The 24118-nt window shown below is 56.6% G+C and overlaps 11 protein-coding genes across 11 annotated transcripts; 5 read left to right on the top strand and 6 right to left on the bottom strand.

Annotated features, from left to right (window-relative positions):
* Positions 1–207: 207 nt before the first annotated feature.
* On the top strand, positions 208–1796 carry ISF_02420 (Zn(2)-C6 fungal-type DNA-binding domain protein; the record flags this gene model as incomplete). The annotated part of the gene is made up of 2 exons (XM_018846026.1): positions 208–528; positions 597–1796. The coding sequence occupies 2 exons, from the start codon at positions 208–210 to the stop codon at positions 1794–1796; spliced, it is 1521 nt and encodes a 506-aa protein (XP_018706733.1).
* A 1362-nt stretch (positions 1797–3158) lies between these two features.
* Positions 3159–3821, top strand: ISF_02419 (iron sulfur cluster assembly protein 1; the record flags this gene model as incomplete). The annotated part of the gene is made up of 2 exons (XM_018846025.1): positions 3159–3609; positions 3676–3821. 2 exons carry the CDS (start codon positions 3159–3161, stop codon positions 3819–3821), a joined length of 597 nt encoding a protein of 198 aa, XP_018706732.1.
* Positions 3822–5070: 1249 nt separating this feature from the next.
* Positions 5071–8101, top strand: ISF_02418 (hypothetical protein; the record flags this gene model as incomplete). The annotated part of the gene is made up of 4 exons (XM_018846024.1): positions 5071–6417; positions 6472–7072; positions 7128–7962; positions 8029–8101. 4 exons carry the CDS (start codon positions 5071–5073, stop codon positions 8099–8101), a joined length of 2856 nt encoding a protein of 951 aa, XP_018706731.1.
* Positions 8102–8363: 262 nt separating this feature from the next.
* Positions 8364–9971, bottom strand: ISF_02417 (Beta-lactamase-type transpeptidase fold domain containing protein; the record flags this gene model as incomplete). The annotated part of the gene is made up of 3 exons (XM_018846023.1): positions 8364–9113; positions 9169–9679; positions 9952–9971. 3 exons carry the CDS (start codon positions 9969–9971, stop codon positions 8364–8366), a joined length of 1281 nt encoding a protein of 426 aa, XP_018706730.1.
* A 766-nt stretch (positions 9972–10737) lies between these two features.
* Positions 10738–12495, top strand: ISF_02416 (Gamma-glutamyltranspeptidase; the record flags this gene model as incomplete). The annotated part of the gene is made up of 2 exons (XM_018846022.1): positions 10738–11114; positions 11178–12495. 2 exons carry the CDS (start codon positions 10738–10740, stop codon positions 12493–12495), a joined length of 1695 nt encoding a protein of 564 aa, XP_018706729.1.
* A 116-nt stretch (positions 12496–12611) lies between these two features.
* ISF_02415 (phospholipase A2) lies at positions 12612–13252 on the bottom strand (the record flags this gene model as incomplete). Its single annotated transcript, XM_018846021.1, has 2 exons — positions 12612–12864; positions 12933–13252. 2 exons carry the CDS (start codon positions 13250–13252, stop codon positions 12612–12614), a joined length of 573 nt encoding a protein of 190 aa, XP_018706728.1.
* A 1918-nt stretch (positions 13253–15170) lies between these two features.
* On the bottom strand, positions 15171–15542 carry ISF_02414 (RmlC-like jelly roll fold protein; the record flags this gene model as incomplete). The annotated part of the gene is made up of 1 exon (XM_018846020.1): positions 15171–15542. One exon carries the CDS (start codon positions 15540–15542, stop codon positions 15171–15173), a length of 372 nt encoding a protein of 123 aa, XP_018706727.1.
* Positions 15543–15809: 267 nt separating this feature from the next.
* ISF_02413 (succinate-semialdehyde dehydrogenase) lies at positions 15810–17404 on the bottom strand (the record flags this gene model as incomplete). The annotated part of the gene is made up of 2 exons (XM_018846019.1): positions 15810–15953; positions 16022–17404. The coding sequence occupies 2 exons, from the start codon at positions 17402–17404 to the stop codon at positions 15810–15812; spliced, it is 1527 nt and encodes a 508-aa protein (XP_018706726.1).
* Positions 17405–19199: 1795 nt separating this feature from the next.
* Positions 19200–20885, top strand: ISF_02412 (General substrate transporter; the record flags this gene model as incomplete). The annotated part of the gene is made up of 2 exons (XM_018846018.1): positions 19200–19375; positions 19442–20885. The coding sequence occupies 2 exons, from the start codon at positions 19200–19202 to the stop codon at positions 20883–20885; spliced, it is 1620 nt and encodes a 539-aa protein (XP_018706725.1).
* A 105-nt stretch (positions 20886–20990) lies between these two features.
* On the bottom strand, positions 20991–21633 carry ISF_02411 (Isochorismatase-like protein; the record flags this gene model as incomplete). The annotated part of the gene is made up of 2 exons (XM_018846017.1): positions 20991–21497; positions 21553–21633. The coding sequence occupies 2 exons, from the start codon at positions 21631–21633 to the stop codon at positions 20991–20993; spliced, it is 588 nt and encodes a 195-aa protein (XP_018706724.1).
* Positions 21634–22098: 465 nt separating this feature from the next.
* Positions 22099–23647, bottom strand: ISF_02410 (Amino acid transporter, transmembrane; the record flags this gene model as incomplete). Its single annotated transcript, XM_018846016.1, has 2 exons — positions 22099–22176; positions 22241–23647. The coding sequence occupies 2 exons, from the start codon at positions 23645–23647 to the stop codon at positions 22099–22101; spliced, it is 1485 nt and encodes a 494-aa protein (XP_018706723.1).
* Positions 23648–24118: the final 471 nt, after the last annotated feature.

Below are 24118 nucleotides of genomic sequence, written 5' to 3'. Positions count from 1 at the left end.
CGCGACGCTTGGCAATAGTTGGCGAGCCATCCAATGGCAGAGCCGCTGATGGCGTTGATCTCTCTCCCACGACACTACTCTAAAATTAGGTCTGGTGAACAACTTCTCGGGGACAAAAAAAGTGCCAACTTTTATCCAGGGGTATATGCAAAGCCAGCGATGACAATAGCGAACACAACACTAGGATATAGGCCGCGCAACGTGACCATGCCCACGCGGCGCGGCCTTGTCGGGACGAGGGGCTGCCTGACGTGTCGCATCCGCAAGGTCAAGTGCGACGAGGCGAAACCGGCATGCCTCAAGTGCCGCTCGACCGGACGCGCGTGCGATGGGTACACGGTGCTGCCTTTCAGCCGCACCGAGCTCCTGCAAGGAAGCCGGCGACGCGGCCACGGCCTGAGCCCGGCTGTGGCGGGTGGCTGCAGCCTGGCGGGTGTGATGCTCAGCGACGGCACGTTCCGTGGGACACTCGAGTGGCGATACATTGAATTCTTCAGGTGCTGCACGGTAGCAAGCACGAATTTGACGGTTTGGCACCTCCCCCGGCAGTTGGTCTCAGCGCCATCTTCGTCTTCGTCTAATGCGGTTGCCTGCAGGTTGCCTCTACATTCTGGAACCGCATCGTCCTGCAGGCCTCTCACGCGGAGCCTGCGGTGAAGCATGCCGTACTGGCGCTCGCTGCTATGCATGGCGGCATGCTCGACCGGGATGATGAGTATATGTCCAGGCAGCATATGCTGCACGCAACGGAGCAGTACACTTTGGCCCTAGGCGCGGCGAGAACACTCGTCTCGAATTCAGCTGCAGGGCAGATCCATCGCGTCCTCATCGTGTGCCTCTTGTTCGCCGTGTGGGAGGGTGTGCAGGGCAATTATGAGGCCAGCCAGCGGCATATGCACGCTGGCCGCGCTTTGGCTGCTCGATTCGATTTTGAGATACGTCGAAAGGCGTCCTTGGCTGGTATTGTGTACGAACTCATGGAAGTCTTGGTGAGGATAGATATTTCGGCCATTTCGTTCTCGGATGATTCTGCGCCATACCAGCCTCCCCATAGGGATTCTACAGACGCTACGGCACCGTCTATTGGTGCGTTTAGGAGTATACAACAAGCAAATGCAACTCTCATGGATATTACACGAAGGCTGCTGCGACTGGGCAGCGAGATGATCCCAGGCGCGGATGAAGCAGAGGACCGACAGCGGGCGATTGGCACATGTACGCTGCTTCTGGAGCGATGGGCTGTACGTTGGGAGGACTGGTACGCCGCGAATGGCGACTCTTCAGACCCCCTGTCGACCCTCAACGTCCAGCTGTGGTATGCGTGCACGCAAACGCTTGTCGACACTGGCTTCAGCGGCCCTGAGACTCGCTACGACATGGCCGCGGACAGATTTCGTGACGTAGTGGCCCATTCGGAGAAGCTCTCATCTGCCGTCTTTCAAAACTCCGGCGCTGTTTCCTTTAGCCTCGATCTCGGATACCTGATACCGACATTCTTCGTTGCCACCCGCTGCCGCGACCCAAGCATCCGGCGCCGCGCGCTGCGCGTCTTGCAGTCTTATCCACGGCACGAGGGGGCATGGCAGAGCGGCCCAGCGGCAGCTATTGCAGAGAGATGGATAGCCGTGGAGGAAAGAGGGCTAGAGGATGCCCGGGAAGCAGCACAGATCCCCGAGCATGAACGGGTCGTTCTGATGGAAGTGCAGGTGCGGAAGAGCGACGGACGGGCAAGACTGCGTTTCCAGCTGGCAAGGGCAGATGATGCCCACCTCGTTGAAGATATTGTCAGTTGGTAAAGTGACGAAGCTACGCCACTTACATCACACAGCATTAATTGCTGCAGAGCAGCAAATTTAGGACCTTGTTTCAGGGGTTACACGATCTGCTCTGTGCTGCGCCGAGGAGCCAAGGGCGTATTCGGCGAGTGTAACTGGAGCAGAATCATTGGTAGAGCGAGTATGAATGACTCAATATGTTATTGGCGGATCGTGGAAATGCGATGAATTATCATGCCTAAAAGGAAGGATGTGAGCGATCAACCCAGACTGGTATGCGCGTTTGTAGTCAGCCCGCCCCAGTGCAAACAAGCTGATAACCTAAAAACCGGTTGAGGGTCGAAGAGGTGCTGTGTAGAGTGCGGATAATAGAGAGTAATATTCCGAGCGGATGGAGACACCACTTATGCAATGCGGTCCGGCTTTACTGTTCTGTAGAAAAAGTTAGCCGTAATTATCGCAGCGTGGGCAAACACGGGTTAGGTACGCGGGATTGACCTCGGAGAAAGGAGGAATTCCCGAACGCGTCGGCACGTGATCGGAGAATGAGCCCCGTAAAAATCTTATCAGATTGATTCTGTTTGGTTGGGGAAGAGGAGCCAGCGGCCGCACCCCCGAGGAGCCGGTGGCGGCCAAGCTGCACTGGCCGGGGTATTTGAAATCAAAGCGCTCTGGCGGCCAGTTCGGGGGACCGAAGCCAAGCGACAGGGAGACTTGTAACAGTGGGATCGCGCCAGTTGATGAAAGAGCCGACAGAAAATGCGGTGCGCCCAGCCCAGCGCCCAATGCCACCTCGGAGCCGTCCCTCATAGCTCCGCAAGTACCCAAAGTAACGAGCGTATGGTTGACGACATAGCCGGTAAATAATGGGGCTCTGATTAAGTGACTAAGCATCTCGACCCAATCAGCTCCGAAAACCCGAGGTCCACAATAGCGTAATGGCCGAGAACAAGAGGGCGCTGATTGGCCGGATAGTGCGCAGAGGCAATGGGTGTGTGGGAAATTTTTGGCTTTTCCTGTACCGGAGAGGCGACAAGAGGGATGCTGGCACATGGTTAGTCCGCCACCAAGCCCGAAATACTTCATACTCTCTCCTCTCACCATCATCTCATCCATTGCCCCTGGCTTTCGCAGTATCACATTTCATCCACGAAATCACAAAAGACCTCAAACGGCGCATATCCAGACCGACGTGCGCTAATTTGCCCGCCCCCTTGAGCTGCGCAAACAGCTGAAACCACGACTTGCATATTCCGGCCGCCTTTCGCTCATCGCCGCTTCCCTGCCGGTCGCCACTAGCATAGAGAGACGTTTTCATCTCTCTGAGCCTTCGACTGCCGACCTACTCTCCCTTACAACTTTACACACAACTCGCCAGCAATAATGCTGTCCAGGACCGCTCGGTTCGCCTCAGGGCGCGCCCTCGCCGCCGCCGGCTCCTCCGCTGCCCGAAGCACCTTCTCGGGCGCCATCGCCCGACCTGCCGTCGCCGCGCCTGCGCTCATTTCCGTCTCAGCCAAGCGCTCGTACCACGAAAAGGTGCTCGACCACTACTCCCGCCCGCGCAACGTCGGCTCCATGGACAAGAAGGACCTCGATGTCGGCACCGGCCTGGTCGGCGCCCCGGCGTGCGGCGATGTGATGAAGCTGCAGATTCGCGTGGACCCCGAGACCAACACCATCTCGGACGTCAAGTTCAAGACGTTTGGCTGCGGCTCGGCCATTGCCTCGAGCAGCTACCTCACGGAGCTGGTGCGCGGCATGAGCCTCGACGACGCCGGCAAGGTGAAGAACACAGAGATTGCTAAGGAGCTGTGCCTGCCCCCTGTCAAGCGTATGTTGAACCTGCAAATTTTTTATGCCCGCCTGTTGAAGCCTGAAGCTAACCAATGAGTCATAGTCCACTGCTCTATGCTGGCTGAAGATGCCATCAAGTCGGCCATTTCCGACTACTATAGCAAGAACCCCAAGGTGCAGGCTACCAACCTGGGCGGCACTGAGATGAAGATGCCCACCGGCGCTACCGCTGAGGCTACCCCCGCATAGGATGCTGAACAACGAAATCTCAAAAACAAAGCGGGAAAATAGTCTATAATTTCATCTTGTCGTTAAGCACTGGGCTTGGAAGCCATTCACTTTTCAAGCACAAGGCCAGCCTCGACAAGGTGCTACGGAGCGGGTGGTTTATTGCGAGGCGCGAAACGAATGTTTCCAAGATTGTTTTGTTTTATTTCTTTTTCACAGTCAATAGGGGACGAGGGGAGCATTCGAAGCGGCGTTGCAGATGATGACAGGCAGCGTCCTCTGCCATGTGGCAACAAGATCGCGGCACCGCGCACACAAAAAAAGGGACAAAATATTTCAAAAGATACTTGTGTTATTATCAATGGGAAATCTCGTGGCATGTCTATTATGCCACGCTGTCAGTCTTTCAGCGAATGGAGATTAGGAATAACGGAGCAATGGATTATGAATAAATCACCCCTCGATAGTGAAGATGGCAAGCCACGAAGTTGCTTCTACGATACACTTTGCGAGGGAGCCGGGCCCTAGATACTAGACATGTCTAGTAGCGACTCAAAAAACAGCGAGAGAAGACCATCAACCGTGGCTCATAAGGATGTTCGAGGATGCGGTTTTTTCGAGGTGCACAGCATGAACCTACGGGAACGGCGGGGCTATGGACATTCGTTGCAGCACAGATCGAAACTCGTCATACACTTTCACGGCTATTACGTTTTCAATCGACGTAGAGGGATATATCAAAGGTATCTAAATAGCTAGTTTCTTTTATATCACTTAGAATGATGCTACGTAGTTTGTTGGTTTTCCAAATCCCGTGCTTGACCTCGCACCTGTAGCCCTGTTTCTACAGCGCGTCACTGCACTGAAACCGGCACATTTGCTGGGGCTCCAGCGGGCCCTTGCAAACCCCTATAGCGACCTGGGTCAGCGGATTTACAGCGGATCATTCGGAGATTGTTGGCGAGCCGGCCATGCCGGACATCGGCCAAAACATGTAAACCTTAACGGAACTCATTCAATACCGACAGGCCACGAGCCGTTTGCATGATGCACTCCACGCCCCTTAACACTACCTACCTACAGCTTGCAGCTCTTGTCGAACCACTCACACGCAGCTACTTGAAGTTTGGCCTCGGTTTTGTAGCCATTGCTGGCAGAGCACGCCTCCTCGACGGCCCTCTCCGCGACTGATTCATTGACCAGCAACAAGACTGGTCTACGACGAGGGCATGCCTGAGTGAACCACCAGGTATCACAACCAGTGCCCGATATGCTGCAAGCACGACTCAAAGAACTGCTATCATGGCTGAAGCTGGACTGGCACACGGCAAAGCTGACCATCAAGAGCTCCATCCCACCCGCCGTCCTCGTTTGCGCCATCCAGTCCGACGCGTGGATTTCCTACTTTGGCCAGAATGCCTACCTCGCGCCCATCGCCGCCGCCAGCGTCATGGCGGGCTTTCCACAGGGCATGATGCTCGAGTTCAACGCCAAGCAGACGCTGGGCTACACCGTCGCGTACTGCTGGGCGCTGCTGGCCGGCTGGTGCGGCTTGCAGGCACGGAAGCACACGACGGGCGCGGCCGGGGACCTCGCCGCCTACAATGCCTCGGCGGAGGCTGTCGTGGCCGTGATGCTGGCGTTCGGCATGTGGGTTGCCTTCACGGTGAAGTCGGCGTTTCCTTCTTGGAACATTCAGACGTCTGTTGCCGCCATCCTCGGCATCGCCATGATCCCAGCCCTCGCCCGGCTGTCCACTATGGATAGCATCATAAAAGATGCTACGAATGCCTTCGTGGCATTTCTAGCTGGACAGGCCGTAGGGCTTGTCAATGCCTTGCTGATTTTCCCACAGACGTGTAGGGGTCTCTTTGGCAGAGCTGCCATCTCTTGTCTTGATGCACTGGGTGCGATCGTGCGTGCACAAGAGATGTGCATCCAGGATGTTGTATCTGGGACTATACCCTCATCCTCCACCGACACAACGGAGACTAAATCAGTTGAGAATCTTGAGGGTGCTCTGCAGCAACTGGGCAACGAGGTTGCCAAGGCGAACGGCCTCGTCGACCATGCAGCGCGAGAGATTTCGTGGGGTACATACACCCAGTCAGAACTCGACACTGTTTGCGCCCTTCTGGTGCAGCTTGTGCCCCCGATTTCGGGACTGAGCTTGGTGGCGGACATGATGCAACGGGGAGCAGATGTCTCCAGCGTAATCGGCCACCACAAACAAGCAGATGGTGAGAATCAGACGAAACAACGACCGGATGACTGGCAAAATACCGAGTCGGAAATGCAAGAACAGCTGCGCTGTATGATAGAGATGATATCAGCCGGGGCGGATCATGCCAAGTTACGACTTCGACAGAGTCAGAAGCGGAATTGGATCGGTGTCGCGAGTGACAAGTCCGACGAAGAAAGCCAAGGAGCAGCCAGCCCTGGTGGAGCACGATTTACCGGCTCTTATCATGACATGTTCAAGGAGGGCGGGGAGCAGAGCTTGAGCCGCCAGCGAGTGCTACATCGCTACATGCAGCATCGCCCACAGGTCGGAGGGATAGAGAGCATGTCTTCCGACAAGCATGCAGAAACCCTGCGGTACTTTGTGCTCCTTCACGTATGTCCTATATACAACAGTTGTTGTCTTAATCCGTGACTAACGTGTAATTAGTCCCAAACTATTCTGGTCGCTTTGGGGCGCAAGCTCCTCAAGCTCATCATCTACCTGGATGACCTCCACGGCCGTCCTAGGCGGCTCGTGGTACCCAGATTTCTGTCGCTGAGCCATTGGAGTGGTCTTTTCAATTTCAATCTTACGAAAACGCCATCAGGAGAGGCCCGGAAACGAGCTGACGGCCTCAAAGTCGAGCTGGATCCTGTGTTCCACAAGCCGCGGAACCCAGACCATCTGCCGGCCACCAATACCACAGAGGCCGTGGGTGATTGCATCAGAAAGGCCAGCCTGGTGCTTCGTACTGAGCACGCTGCGTATGGGTTGCGTGGTGTCTGCGCCGTCATGACGATTGCCATTGTCGGGTTCCTGCGCGACTCGCAGGATTTCTACTTTGCTCAGCGACTTCTGTGGGCGCTCTTTGCCATCTTGCTGTCTATGGGCCGTACATCAGGATCCTCGACATTCCTCCTCATGTGTCGCTTGCTTGGAACCATGGCATCCATGGTGGCCAGCTACATCATCTGGTACATCGTCGACCAACGCACACCTGGTGTTTTGGTCTTTATGTGGCTCTGGTTTCTGGTCATCAGCTTTCTCAGTAAGTCTCATGCCCCGCAGTCTGGTAATGATAGTAGCTGATACGGTTGCTCTAGCCGTGCGATTCCCTGCCCTGTTCAGCATCTGGTTTGTTGCTCTTATAGCCGCGATTGTCATGATTGGTATTGAGCTTCAGACTGCGCAAATTGGAGAAGAAGTCGTTGAGAAGTCTGGCCAGGCCGTCTATCCACCCTACGTCATCTTCCCATACCGACTAGCCATCGTCGCCCTCGGCGTTATTACTGGCTATGTATGGACCGTCTTCCCGTACCCCATATCGGAACACTCAGAGTTGAGAGAGAGCACAGCTCAGGTTCTGTATGAGCTGTCGCGATATTACATGTGCATCCAGCAAACCGTATTCGCACGTCTGCATCGCGACATAGGCGATGCAGATGATGCGTCAAGTCCGAGTTCGCGGCTGCAGTCTTCGCTCCGTCGTCTCTTTCTCAAGTATCGCGGCCTGAACGCCGACGCGAAGAGGCTGTTCCAGTTCTTGAATTGGGAATTTTCACTTGGCGGCCGATTTCCCAAGAAAGCATACAAGGAAATATTATCTATCCTTGATCGTTCAGGAAGCTACATGGCGCTCACAAGTTACCTATCCAAAGAATCCAAGTCCCCAGGCGTAATTGCAGCTTGCTGGGCCGAAAGCGGGACGGGAGTGCCAAGCATCGACCTGACACCGCATGGGATTGCGTCAAGAATTATCATCCTACACTCTGCTTTAGGCGGGGGTCATCCTCTACCTCCTGGCCTGCACCCGCTCGGGATGCCGCACCTGCTCCAGATTTCAGGGGATATCAACTCCAAAGACTACGACTTTGCCATTGCGGCGTTGATCCACAATGTTCATTGGTATTTCATCCATGATGTGAATCGTTTGACTGAGTATGCGCGCTGTCCAAAAGGAGCATTTTCAACGACGAGAACGACGCTGACTTCTTTTCCGAGCAGGCTGGTCAGGGAAGTAGTTGGTGAACTGCGCTTCTCCTTCATAGACGATCTCGAAAGTGCCGCAGCGAATTAAACGCAGAGGCCGTGACACCGGCGTCCGCCTCTGATACTACCCGTGTATAGCACCATCCCTACATAGGGTAAGTTTGGCAAACTATAGTGAAACTGACTTAGGTAGAATACATAGACATAGACCCGCGTTTAAACGCGACCAACGCGAACGGATACATAGGATCAGTTTAGATCAAGGTAGACACATTGACCAGCCCGTCGGTCGACTCGATCGGAATGAACTTTGAGATTGAAGCGTCCGCCTCATGTGATGGATCATATGTTTACTTAACCTCGTGCAGCGCCGCATACACCGCCGTCTCGAGCGCCGTCCACGCGCCGACCACCTTGGCGTCGATGAACGGGAGCACCTGCGCGCACACCATGCCGCCGACGCCGTTCTCGCAATCCGCCCACCAGAACACGTTGGCCATGCTGGCCCACCACGCCGTTCCCTCGGAGCGGCCGGTCGCGCCGCCGCTCAGCATGAAAGAGAGCCCCCAGCCCTGCGGTGCGTCCGGCGCGGCGCCCGGGTCCAGGCAGGGCGCCGGGTTGGTGAGCTCCGGCTTGGCGGCGGCCAAGCCCTGGCGGCCAAAATCGGGAAACTGCGGAATATGGTTAGTGAACATGTCGGCGACGGTGCGCGCCGACACCAGGCGGACGCCGGTGACGGGGCACGCGCCGTCGTTGAGGAGCACGGCCAGGATGCCTGGCAGCTCGGGGGGGGGGGGGGGAGACGCACGGCAGTATTCTTGCGGCTTGGCGAAGAGGCCGGCGCCTCCGCTGTTGAAGAGCTGGGCCTTTTCTTCTTCGGTTTCGATCACGAGCGGCTGTCGGTAGAAGTGGTTGCGGGGGTGAACCTTGCCCTGAGCATCCCGCTGGTTCATGTAGGCCAGATTGGCCTTCATAGAGGGCGTGGGGATCATGTTTACGCTCTCCAGGCCGAGTGGCTCGCAGATGTGAGTCTGCATGTACACGTTTAGGGAGACGCCGGTCAGGCGCTCAAGGGCGATGCCCGCCCAGTCCACACCAACCTGCGACAGGCAGAAATGTCAGACACACTTCGAGGCAGGTCAGGCAACGGCTTACCCCGTATTCCCAGCCTTCTCCCGGGTGGAAGATGAGCGGCGTGTTGACGGCCCCTGCGCGGCCGGAGAACTCGTCGATGCCGACGGGCAGCCCGTGATCGCGCAGCTTCTCGCTGGCGAGGGTGTACCCGAAGCCGGCCGTGTGCGTCAGCAGCATCCGGAGGGTGATGCGGCTGCGCTTAGGCTCGAGCACGCCGTCGCCGTCGCGCAGGACCTGCACGTCGCGGAGCTCCGGGCACAGCGCCTCGAGCTGGTCTGCGTCATCGAGGGCGAGGCGGCCGCGCTCGACGAGCTGCATGACGCACAGGGCGGTGACCATCTTGGTGCACGAGGCGATCCAGAAGACGTGCTCGGGCGTCATGGGCTCGGCGGCGGGGGAGGAGGCGGAGGCGGAGAGGCCGCGCGTGCCGGCGGAGTGGAGGAAGAGCTCGGTGCCGGTCTTGTCGAAGACGACGGCTGTGATGCCGGGGACGCCGCCGTCATTGACATTGACGGCGGCGTCGAGGATATCCCTGAAGCCTTGAAGGGTAGCTGGAGAGAATGGCTAAAAAAAAAAAAAAAAAAAAAAAAGAGTGAGGTGCAATTGGCTTAAGGTGAAAGATGCAGCGAAGGAAGGGGAATTATAGCTTTGCTTCTAGCTAAGCCTATGTCATGATACCTATCTATCCATCTCGAGTGAGGGGTTCCGCATGCGTCCATCTATCTGCCTCATCATGGGAGCCACACAAGCACTGCAGTGTGAAGCAATAATGCAGCCAGTTATGTACCAATTGGGTATAATCACGAATTATTGCTTCCATGCATGATTCCGTCTATAGCGATATTGGAGTCGGAATATCGGACCTCACAGGGAAGGGGGGGGGATGGATATCTTGGTTTCCCATTCCTCGTCACTCATCATTTCCCATTATCACTCATTATTACACATTGTATTTTTGGTTCCTCCTTTATGCAATTTATCTCCCTTGTAATTTTTAAAGTCATACCTTGCGCTCACAGCAACACCCGGCCGGCATCGGCGTCCGTGGTCAGGGATGCCCGACGATTCCCACGCTAGACCTGACTGGTTGGGTTTTGATTTGCAAGTATCTCGTTGTCGACGCCGGTGTAGGGCGATGCAAACTAATATTGAATCTACTACATATACATAGTCTCTCCCTCTACATGTACATAGCCTCTCTCTCTTGTGTCAATCATTGCCCGGGGGCTTCAAGCATGTACGTGTAACTTGCTCGTCGAGTCGTCCGACACAAAGATAAGACGAAGCAACCCCGCATTCATTCAGCCACCGGCAAATAACTTTCTCTGGTGGCTTTTTTAGGCCCGCGCCTTCTGTGTGCCTGGCGGGTCTGTTGATTATAGTTCGTTCACTCACAATGGTGTCTCGTGGCCGAGCGTGGTTATTAGTTGGGGAAACCTGTGCCTGGGGAAATTGCTGGGGGGAAACAATGATCATCGTCACGCTACTGGAAGACTTTAAAAACAACCCGAGTACCGCTTCCATGTTCCCGTTGGGGAGCAAACTACCAGTAGCCCTTGTTCTCAGCATAGTGCATACCCTCCCTCCACCATGAAGCTGACCGCTGCTGCCCTTCTCCCGGGCTGGCTATGGACTGTGTCTGTCTCTGCCGCCCCGGCGTCTTGTCCAGCGCCACATCTCGATGCCCGCCGTGGCGCCGTGTCCTCCGAGAGCGCCATTTGCAGCGAAATCGGCACCCGGCTGATCAAGGATGGCGGTAATGCTGTCGATGCCCTCGTGGGCACCGTGTTCTGCGTGGGAACCATAGGCATGTATCACAGTGGGATTGGTGGAGGCGGCTTCCTGCTGCTGAGGGACAAGGACGGCAAGTACGAGTTTGTCGACTTTCGCGAGACGGCGCCAGCGGCTGCGTTTGAGGACATGTACAAGAACAACACGGACGCCAGTCTCTATGGCGGCTTAGCAAGGTGCGTAGCCCGTCGCTTCTCTCTTCACAAGCCCCTGCCTATATGTGTACTGACCGTAGATAGTGGCGTTCCTGGCGAGCTTCGTGGTCTTGAATATCTGCACACAAAGTATGGTGCGCTGGACTGGGCCAAGGTCATGGCACCGGCCATCAAAGTGGCGAGATTTGGCTTCCCAGTCACCGAGGATCTCGTCAAGTACATCAACCAGACCTCCCAGAACAGCTTTCTCGTGGATGACCCCAGCTGGGCCATTGATTTTGCGCCCAAGGGCAGGCTTCTTCAGCTCGGCGAGACAATGACTCGGAAGCGCTACGCCGACACGCTCGAGACGATTGCCAACCAAGGCGCGGATGTATTTTACACCGGCGCCATCGCCAATGCAACAATCGCGGCTCTTCAAGCCCGCAATGGCACAATGACGATTCAGGATCTCAAGGATTACACAGTCGCGCATCGTGAGCCCCTGCACATCACGTATCGCGGGCACAGGCTGACGAGCACGAATGCGCCGTCCGGCGGTCCTGTTGCCTTGAGCACCCTCAACACCTTGAGCGGCTACGACAACTTCTTCCAGCCCGAAACGGTCAACATCTCGACGCACCGTCTTGACGAGGCTATTCGTTTCGCGTACGGCCAGCGTACCAAGATGGGCGATCCGTCTTTCGTCGACGGCCTGTCCGAGTACACGGCCGCCATGGTGGCGCCCGCGACCGGCGCCGAGATTCGCTCCAAGATCTCTGACACCAAGACCGAGGCAGTCGCGTACTATAATCCCGAGGGTATCGAATCTCTCAACACTCCTGGAACATCGCACATTGTCGCGGCTGATGCGAGCGGCATGGCGGTGTCGGTGACCACGACTATCAACACGCTCTTTGGCTCACGGGTCATGGTACCGGAGACTGGCGTTATCATGAACAACGAGATGAATGACTTTAGCATACCAGGCGCGAACAACGCCTTTGGATACAGGCCGAGTCCTCAGAACTACGTGCGGCCGGGCAAGAGGCCACTGTCGTCCATCTCCCCTGTCATTGCCGAAACGCCCGAGGGCAAGCTGTACTTTGCTTGCGGCTCCGCCGGTGGCAGTCGTATTACGACGGCCACTATCCAGCTTGTCGTGCACATGCTTGACCAGGGAATGGGCCCTTTCGAGTCGTTGAGGCAGCCGCGCCTCCACGACCAGCTGCAGCCGGATCAGGTGTCATTCGAGTACGCATATGACAACTCGACGACGGCTTTTATGAAGACTCTTGGTCACAATGTTACTTGGGTTGCGCCGGGGCAGAGCACGGCGCAAGCCCTCAAGTTACTTGCCAACGGAACGTTTGAGGCTGGAGGGGAGCCGAGGCAGAGGAACTCTGGCGGTTTCGCGGTATGACGTCCAAGGTAGAAGGGACCAGAAACTATAGGCTTTGAAGCATTCATAATCATTATCTATTCAATATTCTATAGTTTCTCCATGTACCAAATCACTTGCCACCCACGAGCAGCAGACTACAGCACGGGGAGAATGCCGTCGGCCTGGTCTTGCTTAACGGTCTTCTCGTACTCTTCAACAGCGGTGAGATACATGGCCATGGATGCCTCCTTGTCTGCCAGGACAGTGGCATCAAGGTCCTCGGCAGCAGTCTCGTCGCGCTTGGTGAAGCCACCGAATGCGCGCACGGCATAGTAGTAGACCTGCGCGAGCGCGCGGCACGACTTCTTTGCCGAGACGGTATTGTCACTGTCGCATTGATAGACCATGCTGGTAGATGTTAGCTTACAATACTCATGGCCAACTTATTCAAGCAAGAAACGAATATCATGACATACTCCTTCTCAAAGTTGAGGTCGACGCGATAGCGACCGTCACGGTCGAAGCGGTACTGGGCCTTGTAGTTGCGGTAGCCAAAGTCGTGGCGCTGGCAGGCGGGCTCGAAGGGGAAGCCGAAGGGGTTGTCGGGCGACGAGGTGCAGCCGTCCGAGGACCAGTCGAGCGTCTGGGGGTTCGACTGCGCGCGAAACTCGAGGAAGCTGGGCAGCGTCGTGAAGAACAGGTAGCGGTCCGTGATCTGCGTCGAGGTCTCGTGGGGGGAGAGACTGATGGGGGCGGCGAGAGCCGCGGGGAGGGAGACGAGGCAGGCGAGCTTCATTATGAGTGGTGATGTGTATGTGCGTATGTTTGTATTGGTGTGAGGGTTGAAGTGAAGATGTCGAGAAAAGTTTATCGTTGGTGAGGCTCCGCGTAGGGCCTTATATAACCTTTGTGCTACAGACGGCGCGGCGCGGACTTGAAGCCGTCACTTTGCCGATGGCGTTTCCTAGCTCTCATCCCATGTTCACAAGCGAGCCAGACGGCCGGCTAATCCATGCAGCAAGCAGAAATGGTTGACCGAAGCCGTGCATCTCCGATGGGTTCGTCTGGTGGACACTCATCCGCTCGACCGCCCGGTCCGACGACTCGCGCCCTCACGATACATCATGTGCCTCATTCGCAGGGAATGCCAAAGGCATTCTGTGGCCAAGGCGAGCCCCGCGATTCCTATCACGTACATATTAATTACTATTGAAAACTTGGCGGCCACGTTGGTTGGCCGCGTGGGTTCCTGAGATTGACCGCCAAGAAGGGTAGTGGTAGTCTCCCCCACAGAGTGGCAGGGATATCACGTATAGCTGCATTATTTCTAGCAAGGTGTGATATAGGGTTTTGTTCAGATGGGGAAGCTGCTTTGAGCCATGTTGGGGAAGAAGAAGAGCGACGATGCGAGCCGGTAATTGCCGGCTATGCGATGTGGCATGTGCTGCGGTGACCGAGGGGCTCAGCTCGGCGCACGCTTATTTGTGCCTGTGATTTCTGGTCAACATATTCTTCAGCGGACAGGGAGCAAGACAAGGCCCGAGATTCCTTGTGAGATTCCCAGCCACCATCTTGGCTGCCAAGCAGAGAGCCATAATACCTGCCACGTTCACCTTACCCTGCTGAGGTCCGAGTCCTGACTTTGCTCCTCCGTAACTACATGTATGTAAATGTAGGGATACATCCACCTGACACCGGTTTGCATTCATACTCAAAGGCACGTTGCGTATACAACTCAAGCGATGGGTTCGGGTAACTAGCACCGCACCGCTCAGGGAGCAATGATCTCCGCGGGGCCTGGCTTCTATAATTCGAGTTGATATATTGATGCCAACGTGCCAGTACAGACACTGACTCTTATTGCCTCGGGCTATGTGTATGTAACCATGCACATCAACGACTGTGCCACACCTCTGACCACAGCGCCAACCTCTCGCTTGACACGCCAACCATCCCATTGCCACCAGCCGAATACCTGTGCCCATCACATCGACAACCACCACAATAATTTCGAGTCCATCTCTGGAATCAGCAGCGGCCGTCTCGCGCTCCGTGACAGGGGACGGCTTAGACAGGCATTGGTCGCGCCATGGCCCCGGCTGGCTCCTTGGCGGGCCAAAGTGGTCCTTGGCCCTTCATATTGCGCGCAGCCGCTGAACCCTCTCCACGCGGAGCACGCCGCTGCCCATTTCAACAATTTTTCTTTCCTTCTTTCTTGCAGGCAAGCAGGGGGTATGGGATTCGAATACCGTCGGCCTAATCAGGAAGCCCACGCAATGTCAAGTGCCGACACGGTTCAGCGCCGGTTCCCGTCCCTTCTTATCGACACACAGACTTGTCCCTGACATGTTGGTCCATGTCACGTTGATATCGATACCAAGGTGCCCATACGAAACGAAAATCTCATGCAGGAACGCACTGGAATGAGGCCATCCAGGGCCGTCAATAATCTCACCGCCGCCGCGTTTCAGTTGGGACGGTCGGTCGTCCGGCCCGCAGATGACCGAGCGCCGGAAGCGGTCGCCACCTTCTCAACGTTCAACTCAACCGGCCAAGCTCTCCTCTGCGCGCTTGAAAACCGCAAAGCGTGTATAGCGTCTCCTACAGCTAAGATTGGCACGGCAAGGCCGCGCGCAACGCCGAGCCGAGGGACTTGCGGCGGGCCGACCGTCGTCCCATGGTTCCTCACTGCGGCATGGACCGAGGAACTCTGACTAGCAGTCCGCGTGAAACCGCGTGTTGACTTGCTTGGTGCGCGCAGACGCCGGCGCATCCCCCGTGTTGACCGTGTCGGCGGCCTCGACGAGCATGATCTCGGCGTCGTCGGCGACCGGGCAGTGGCGGACACCTCTCGGCACGACGTAGACGTCGCCGGCGCGCATGGCAACGTCCGCGCGATCCTCAAACTTGAGGGTCAGCTGGCCGGACAGGACGTAGAAGAGCTCGTCGGACTCGGGGTGTGCGTGGAAGACGAATGAGCCGTCAATCTTGGCAATCTTGACGTGCTGGCCGTTGACGCTTGCGAGTAGATGCGGCGACCATGTGTCGGTGATTGCATTGAGGGATTTGGGGATAGACGTTGACATTTTGACAACGCAATGGGACTGTGCTGATTGCTTCCTCTGCTCTTCCTGACTGGGAACTGACTGAATTTATGATGTCACCTGTTCGGTCAGCCATGTCATCCGTGTCATCCAAGGGCGCGGCTAATACATTAGGGCGTCAACTAGTCCATCCACAAGCTAGATGCTTGATTATTAATTGTTCATATCGGGAGAAGGAACTGAAGTTGTCATAATTGAATCAAACAAAATATTGACCTAGAAGAGGTGTTTGGCGACCAAGTAGACTATTCAGAAATGGTCCTCCAGGGTAACCGTCACAGTCTTGGCCACGAGATATTCCTCGATCGCGACATCCTTTCCACTCTCCTTTCCGTAGCCCGACTCCTTCATTCCCCCAAAGGGGCTTTCCGCGGCCGAGCTGTTGCCAGTATTCTAGTTCCGTTAGCAAAAAGTCCCTCTTCAACTTGGGCGGCATGCTTCTCGCCGCGATCCCTACTTACCACACCAATCATGCCAGCGTCAAGATTCTCCGTCAGACGAAACACGCGGTCCATGTTCTTCGTAAAGATGTAGCTTGCCAAACCCATGCTCGTATCGTTGGCCCAACGCGTCACCTGCTCCTCCGTGTCGAACGAGTAGATGCCGCAAACGGGCGCGAACGTCTCCTCGCGCGACATCAGCATGTCCTGCGTCATGCCCGTCAAGATTGTCGGCTTCATGAAGTACCCCCCCGCGCCGCCACGTACTCCCGCGCCCTCCCCCAGCCCTCCCTCCCCTGTGCCGAGCACCAACCTCCCGCCGAGCCGCAGCGCGTCCGCGACCTGCGCCTCCGCCTTGCTCACGCCCGCCGGCGTCGTCACCGGGCCCATCGTCGTGCCCTCCTCCGCGCCGTGGCCGACCACCAGCCCCCTCGTCCGCTCCACCACCATCCGCGTAAACTCCTCCAGCACGCCCGCCTGCACGTACAGCCGGTTGGCCGCGACGCACGCCTGCCCCGCGTGCCGCCACTTGAGCGCCGCGAACTGCTCCGCCGCGCGCTCCAGGTCCGCGTCGTCAAAGACGACGAACGGGCAGTTGCCGCCCAGCTCCAGCGTGCAGCGCTTGAGCCCGCGCGCGCAGAGCCCGGCCACCAGCCTGCCGACGCGCGTGCTCCCCGTAAACGACACCTTGGCGACCCGGGGGTGCAGGCAGAGCGCCTCGGACAGCGGCGGCGTGTTGGCCAGCGAGGTGGTCAGCACGTTGAGCGCGCCGGCGGGGAAGCCCGCGCGGACGGCGAGCTCGGCGAGCGCGAGGGTGGTCAGGGGCGTCTCGGGCGACGGCTTGACGACCATGGTGCAGCCGGCGGCGAGCGCGGCGGCGGCCTTGCGGAGGACCATGGCCGCGGGGAAGTTCCAGGGGACGAGGGCGACGGCGACCCCCAGGGGCTGCTTGACGACGAGGACGCGCCGGGAGGGCGCGGATGGCACGGCGAGGGAGCCGCGGATGCGCTCGGCCTCGCCAGCGAACCACCAGGCGAAGCCCTGCGCGTAGGCGACCTCGGCACGGGACTCGGCGAGAGGCTTGCCGCTCTCAAAGGTGATGAGGGTGGCGAGGTCCTCCTTGTGCGCGTCGATGAGGGCGTGCCAGGCCATCAGCAGCTGCGCGCGCCGCCGCGGGTTGACGGTGCGGTAGGTCTGGAAGGCGGCGTGGGCGGCGTCGACGGCGGCGTCGACGTCTTCGGGGCCGTTGTCCGGGCACGACGCCCAGGTCTTGTCGGAGCCGGGATCGATGACGTTGAATCGCTTGCCGGACTTGGCCTCGACCCAGTGACCGTTGACGTGGGACTGGTCCTTGAACAGGGACGGGTCGTTGAGCGTGAACGGCAACTCGGTAGCTGAAGACATGTTAAGGTTGTTTTGATGCACCGATTAGTCAAAGTTTGATGAATATGAAGATGAATTCTTCAAAAAGCCGTCGCAACCACGGCAGCGGCAATGGAATGACATGGTCGACGTAACGCGGGGTTATGCGGGGGAATGCAGCTAGCAAGAAGTCGGCTTCTTGCGACTTGGTGGAAGCAGGTGGTGCGTGAATTGCCGGTGATTTCGTAACGGACGAGGATGGCATCAATACCGGATTTGACAATGTAATTTGGAATTTGTCGTCATCCTAGTGCAGGCTGTAGGGTAGGTCGCCAGCCTCGAGGCAGAGCAGCCTGGCTTCACCAACAGTAGATGGTACACGGATACGGGCGGAAGCTCTTGATCGCCATGTTTACAGACATACGATAGCTGAAAGTCGACTTGACATGCAGGATGCTGCTCTTTCAAATTGAGAGGACCGTTTTTAATTGCAGAAAATAGATGCTCGTAGAGTTGTTGTGTTGCCCCTTCACCGTGGTGTGCATACCAATCATTCTGATTCCACCTGACTGATGGAACCCCCAAATCTTGAGCCCAGAATAGTAATCCATCGGAGTGTCCACTCTCTTGTTTATCAACTAGTTAGTTAGAGTGTCATTGCTTATCAGAACTAGTTTCGATCATATGGGCGCTGGGTACTGGTACTTTCATACCGTGGTTTACTAACGTTACTGGACATTGCCAACTGGCACCACTAAAATTGGAAAATTGCATCAGAACCCCTGACCTCTTAAATTATCTTCAATCCCCGGAGCTGCGGGCTGTACGCTTTATTTATTACTACATGTCATAACGCATTCGGGCCGTCTTTGCAGTGATTGTGCTGGCAGTCAAGAGTCAGGACCAGGACCCCTCTGCAACTATTCATACAAACATGCCTGACATCTGAGCAATTGAGGGCTTCTCCTGTCATGAATGTGCACTCTGTCAGGATGGCCCGGCTAGTCCTTGTCAGAAAACACGCAACAAGGGGCTCAAAAGCCTCTTGACAGCGCTTGGGTGCCCAGTAAGCATCCAATCTTTGGTGGCTTGAACGCCCTCATCGGCCCGAGACTGTGGACCGTTGACGTATTAGTGGTTCCTTCCGAGGAAAAAAGCCTCACAAAACCCTAAAAAGCATAACATCCTTGAAGTGAAACACGGTATCTGGCAATTGCCCAGTTCGGGGGCTGGGCGTTTCGGGTCGGTCAACGACGCTGGTTTTTGTTGTGAGCAGCGGACAACAAAGGAAGACAAGAGCATCTTTGCAATTGATTATTCTACGCCAATTACAACTAATCTCATTGCCTACAATGGGTCCATCCATCTGCATCCATCTTGCCTGCAGGGGGTCTGTCTGGGCTGTGTGGTTGCCCTGAAAAAGCTTGCCTTGGTCGGATCGGCCCACTGGAAACACTAAGAAACTCGAAGCCTAGTTATTATGCCCGGCGGCCTTCCGGACATGGTTTATTACCGATGAATATCTGGCAAAGTACCGGAACTAGCCAACTAGCCAAGGCTCTTGCCTCTCACCAGGGAATGTGGACCATCGCCACTCTATACATACACTATAGGCTCGAACGGAAACACGATAAGAAAGTGCGACCGAAAATAGTGGACTTGCTTGCTAGTCATGGCCAGGCCGGTTCTCTCTCTCTTATTTATACGAATAGGGCCGTGTGCGGCTCGCTGCGAGTTTTCCATGCCTGTTCCGCCCTCTTCTGTCTCTTTGCCTCCTAGCCTCCGACTTATACCAGTGGACGTAATAACATAGAGAGAGAGAGAGACTCGGAACACGATGGGTGCCTTTACCAAACGCAAGCCCAACAATGCTCAGCTCCCCGAGGACGAGCAGCCTCAAGTCGAGCTCGCCCAGAACCAGAGCGTTGTCCAGGATGAGCAAAAGGTGACGGCGTTGGCCGTGGCCGCGGGCTTCTGCGCGAGTCTCGGCGGCCTCATCTTTGGCTATGTCAGGTAAGCCCGACGTGATGATGAACTTGCCTCTTTTCCCCCTTCCGTCTAACTCTGGTTGTTCTACAGTGGTGAAATCTCCGGCTTCTTCCCCATGCAGGACTATGCCGAGCGGTTCGGGCAGCGCAACGCCGACGGCGTGTACGAGTTCAGCGCCGCGCGACAGGGCACCATCGTCGGCCTCGTCAGCATCGGCGCGCTGATCGGCGCGCTCATTGCCGGCAAGATGGCGGACCTCCTCGGCCGCCGACTGGCCATCTCCATCTCGGCCTTCTTCACCTGCGTCGGCACCGTCATCGAAATCTCGTCCAGCACGCACTGGGTGCAGTTCGCCGTCGGCCGCCTCGTCACTGGTCTGAGCATCGGCTCGCTCTCCGTCGTGGTGCCCATGTACCAGTCCGAGTGCTCGCCCGCACCGATCCGCGGCGTCATCGTCTCCTCGTACCAGCTGCTCATCACCCTGGGCATCTGGCTCGCCGAGGTGGTCAACCTGGGCACCTCCAAGGTCAGCGGCAGCGCGTCCTGGCGCATCCCCAACGGGCTGTCTTTCGCCTGGGCCCTTGTTCTCGGCACGCTCATTCTTTTCTTCCCTGAGTCTCCCAGATACGCCTATGGCCATGGTCGCACAGAAGAGGCACGCTCCACAATTGCAAAATTAGCCGGCCTGCCGGAAAATTCAGCCACAGTGGAGCACCAAATAAATGATCTCCAGAACAAGCTCGATGAGGAAAGCGAACTATCACAGGAATTCAGCTTCTTCGAAATCTTCACCGGACCACGAATGTTTTATCGCACAATGCTGGGAATTGCATTAGGTACAGGCCAGCAGCTCGTCGGAGTTAATTATTTCTTCTATTTCGGCACAACTTCGTTTAAATCCACGGGCATCAGCAACAGTTACGTCACGCAGCTCATCCTCGGATCTGTCAACGTGGCCGCCACCATCGTGTCCCTATGGGTCGTCGGAAAGTATGGCAGACGTCCTATCCTGATGATTGGTGCCTTCTCGATGATGGTATGCTTCTTGATCTATGCATTTGTCGGGCACTTTGCCGTTGATCTTACAAATCCCGCCAACTCGCCCACGACCGGCAGTGTTCTCATCGCCTTCTCCTGTCTCTCCATCGTGGCCTTTGCCATGTCCTGGGGTCCCGTGGTCTGGGCCGTCAACTCGGAGCTGTATCCCCTTCGCTACCGAAGCGTCTGCATGGGACTGGCCACTGCCTCCAACTGGTTCTGGAACTTTATGCTCTCCTTCTTCACCCGCTTCATCACCGATGAGATCGACTACCTCTACGGCCTCGTTTTTGCTGGCTGCTGCGGTGCCATGGTTCTCGTTGTCTTCTTCTTCGTCATCGAGTCCAAGGACCGCACCCTGGAAGAGGTCGATCTCATGTACATCCAGCATGTCAACCCTATCACCTCGGCCAATTGGGACGGCGGCGCCTACCGCAAGGATGAGGGCCGCAGCACCGGCGTTGACCCTTCGCCTTCACCCATGACTGAGGCGTAGAAGTGTACAGACCTGAACATTGAGAGAATAAACTTAGATAGCATAAAATAGCATAAAATAGCATATAGCATCATGCGTTTGAATTGTACATTATACATTAACAAACTATTTGGTCTCCTCGAGAGCCCGGGATGTTCCATTGAGTAACTTGAGTGCTGCTTCCTTGTTGGCAACCCAAGCAGTCATGGGCAAAACCTTGCGCAGCACAACTTCATGTACTTCAGTCGTGTAGTCCCAACAGCCTTCCTCGACCACCGTAGTCACAAACCCGAGATCAGCCGCCTCGCGCGCCGTGCTCAGCACAGCGCCGCTCGTGATGACGCCGCAGACGACCACGCTCTCCACCTTGTGCTGCTCCTTGAGAAAGCGCAGCAGCTCCGGCGTCCTGAGCGCCGAGATGCAGCTGGGCGTCTTGGACACGGCCATCTCGTGGCCGGCCGGCGCCGCACCAGCCACAAATCCTTCCCACTCCACAAACCGGTCCGGCGCGGAGGCAAGGAGCGGCATGTACTGCGCTTCGAACCGCGGGCGGATCTTGCTCCGCGGCAGCGGCGCCGCGTCGAAGGCGCGTACGATTGGGGCTCCGTTGGCGCGGGCGGCGCTGAGAAGGCTCTGGACGGCGTTGCACAGGGCGATCGCGAGTGGCCCGCGGTTGGATCTTTTCGACGATTCGGTGGTGGAAGTCCAGTAGTAGGAGTGCGGTCTTGTTGGGCGGGTATGCCGCGGGGTTCTCTGGTGGGATAGACATGATGATCTTGAAGTCTTTGGGTCGAGAAGGTGATTGACTGAGCTGATAACGACTGAGCTTATGTATAACAATACGTGTGCGAATTGATCACATTTGTATTTCCCTACGACTGCAAGGCCTAAACCATTCAACAAGTACCATTTACTTTCCCCTCACGCTAATTATCAACTACCAAGCTGTCGGAGCCGCGGTCGGCAGCTACAGACTGAGATGAAGAAGAGTAACCGGATAGATCTGCACAATTGGCAGAAAAATACTATGCATCGCGGAGTTTACCAGACCAGCGGATTTCAGAGATTGTTTACAGGCTTTGCCCAACGTCACTCATATACAACGCCGTACTTTGGTATAATCAAGGTGGCGCTAAAAGTCATATTCTATAGCGGTATCTTCATGCTAGCAAATCGCTATTCAGTCTTATAATACATTGCGCTGGAATCATGCAGCTTCTGCCTGCCGCTTTCATTAGTGGCCGCCGGCAGCACCAGGGAGCGGGCGACACGCAAATGGGCGATGGGCGCCGCCATTTGTAGTTTGTTCAATCTACACGGCAGGTTGTTAGCAGCTGTAACAGTTGAAATGGCAGGTGACAAGGGAAAGCACTTACAATATCGTTGATGGTGGCATACGTGCCAGCGCCCAGAGTCACGATGCCGACGATGAAGGCGACGATGCTTCCGAGGCTGATGAGGATGTTCTTGCGCGAGAACCACGGGCCTTCGCAGAGAAGATAGAACCACATGACCGCCGGGATCCAAAAGGAGAATCCAGAAACGAACAGGGCAGACGCGAGCGAGAGCAAGTCCGAGAAGATGGGGATGGCCTCCGCGATGATCCAGGCGATAATGGTAAAGACGGTGACGAGGGAGATCCACCAGAACCAGCCTCTAGGGGTGTTGACATATCGCACGATCGACTTCTTCCAGATACGGCCGTGGATGTATCGCAGGGCAACGGTGGAGTTGATGGAGCCCGAGATGAAGATGACGGGCAGGGCGACGCCAAAGGCCACCTTGGAGACGGTCGGGCCGGCCGAGAGCAGCGCCGGCGCGAGAACGCTGCTTCCGATGAAGGCATAGCACAGCGCGCCCGTCACCGTGTAGATGAAGATTTGGATCATGCCCGACGCCCAGATGGACTTCATGTAGTCGGTCGGGGTGTGCATCTCGTCCATGAAGGAGAACTGACCAATGGCGAAACTAAAGGCAAAGATGATGTTGCTGACGGCGACGAATGCCTCAGAGAAACTGAGGCCCTCTTTAGGCATGGCTCTCCAGTCGACCCCGGAGAGGCCGTGATCGCTGTTGGTGGCCTGGACGCCGGTGGCGATGATGGTGATGCCGATGGCGACGATGATGGACACAAAGTCGACGTAGCCGAGGATGGCGACCTCGGTGAAGGAGGGCGGGATGGCCAGCACCAGCAGGATGACCGCCGAGATGGCCGAGAAGGCGACCGAGCAGACCTTGCCGTTGTTGAGGTCGCCGAGCGCGATGCTGCCCGTCAGCGCGTGCGAGCCGACCACCATGACCAGCTCGAGCACCATGGCCGCGCCGAAGAGCTCGTAGCCGAAGCGGCCGAGCAGCAGCCGTCCGGCGTCGGCGTAGCTGGCGGCGTCCGGGTACTTGAGCTTGACCTGGCCGACGATGTAGCTGGTGAAGATGGCGATGAGGCCGAGCGTGATGGTGAGGAAGACGCCAGGGAACATGCCGAGCGTGTCGTAGGCCTTGGGCAGGCTGAGGGCGCCGAGGGCGACGGCCTCGACGATGGTGACGATGGCGAGGCGCTTCCAGCCGAGGCGGTGGAAGTGCGCGTTGCCAGAGGCGGCGAGCTTCTTCATCTGGTCGTTGGTGAGCTCATCACTGTGCTCGAAGCCGACCTCGGGGTCGGAGTGGTCCGAGGGCAGCAGGCCGGCGTGCCGCGAGGCGTCGTCGGCGTGCTTGGACGAGGCATTGCTGTCGTAGCCTTGGCTGGCCTTGACGGGCGCGGGGGCCTCGTTGGTTTGTGAAATCATGTTGAAGACGTCGGCAGGGTGGTTATGATGGCAAGTCTGGGGACAATTTTGCGAACAAGTCTGCTCCGGCCTTGCTGCTGTGCAAGTCTCCGGCACCGGAATGTATCTGGTTGTCGCAGCGATGGGTATGTATGATGTAGACAGCGGCGATGACTTGATGATCGGGGGTGAGTTGGTTGGCTTATACTTGAACGACTCAAAAGAAAACCAATCACGGCGCCTTTTTTGTCTGAAAAAAAAAATGTATGAAATTTCCCCGCAAAGAGAGAAGATGGGAACGAGATTGACAAACAAGGCCCTTTGTCTGGGGAAAAACGGCGACCTGGACAAGGTAAAATAGAAAACTTTTGACAAGTCTAGAAGGCGATAACGACCCACAAAGCCCAACTAACACGACAAATGCACGCGCTCCTCCTGCTGATAGTGATACCGCCTATCGGAGAGCTCCTGCCGGCAGCTAGCGTCTAGAAG

Source organism: Cordyceps fumosorosea (assembly GCF_001636725.1).
Source record: "Cordyceps fumosorosea ARSEF 2679 chromosome Unknown scaffold_4, whole genome shotgun sequence".
NCBI classification, from domain to species: Eukaryota; Fungi; Ascomycota; class Sordariomycetes; order Hypocreales; family Cordycipitaceae; genus Cordyceps; species Cordyceps fumosorosea.
Note: the sequence above shows the minus strand (reverse complement) of the source record. Positions and strands in the feature narration are given on the sequence as shown.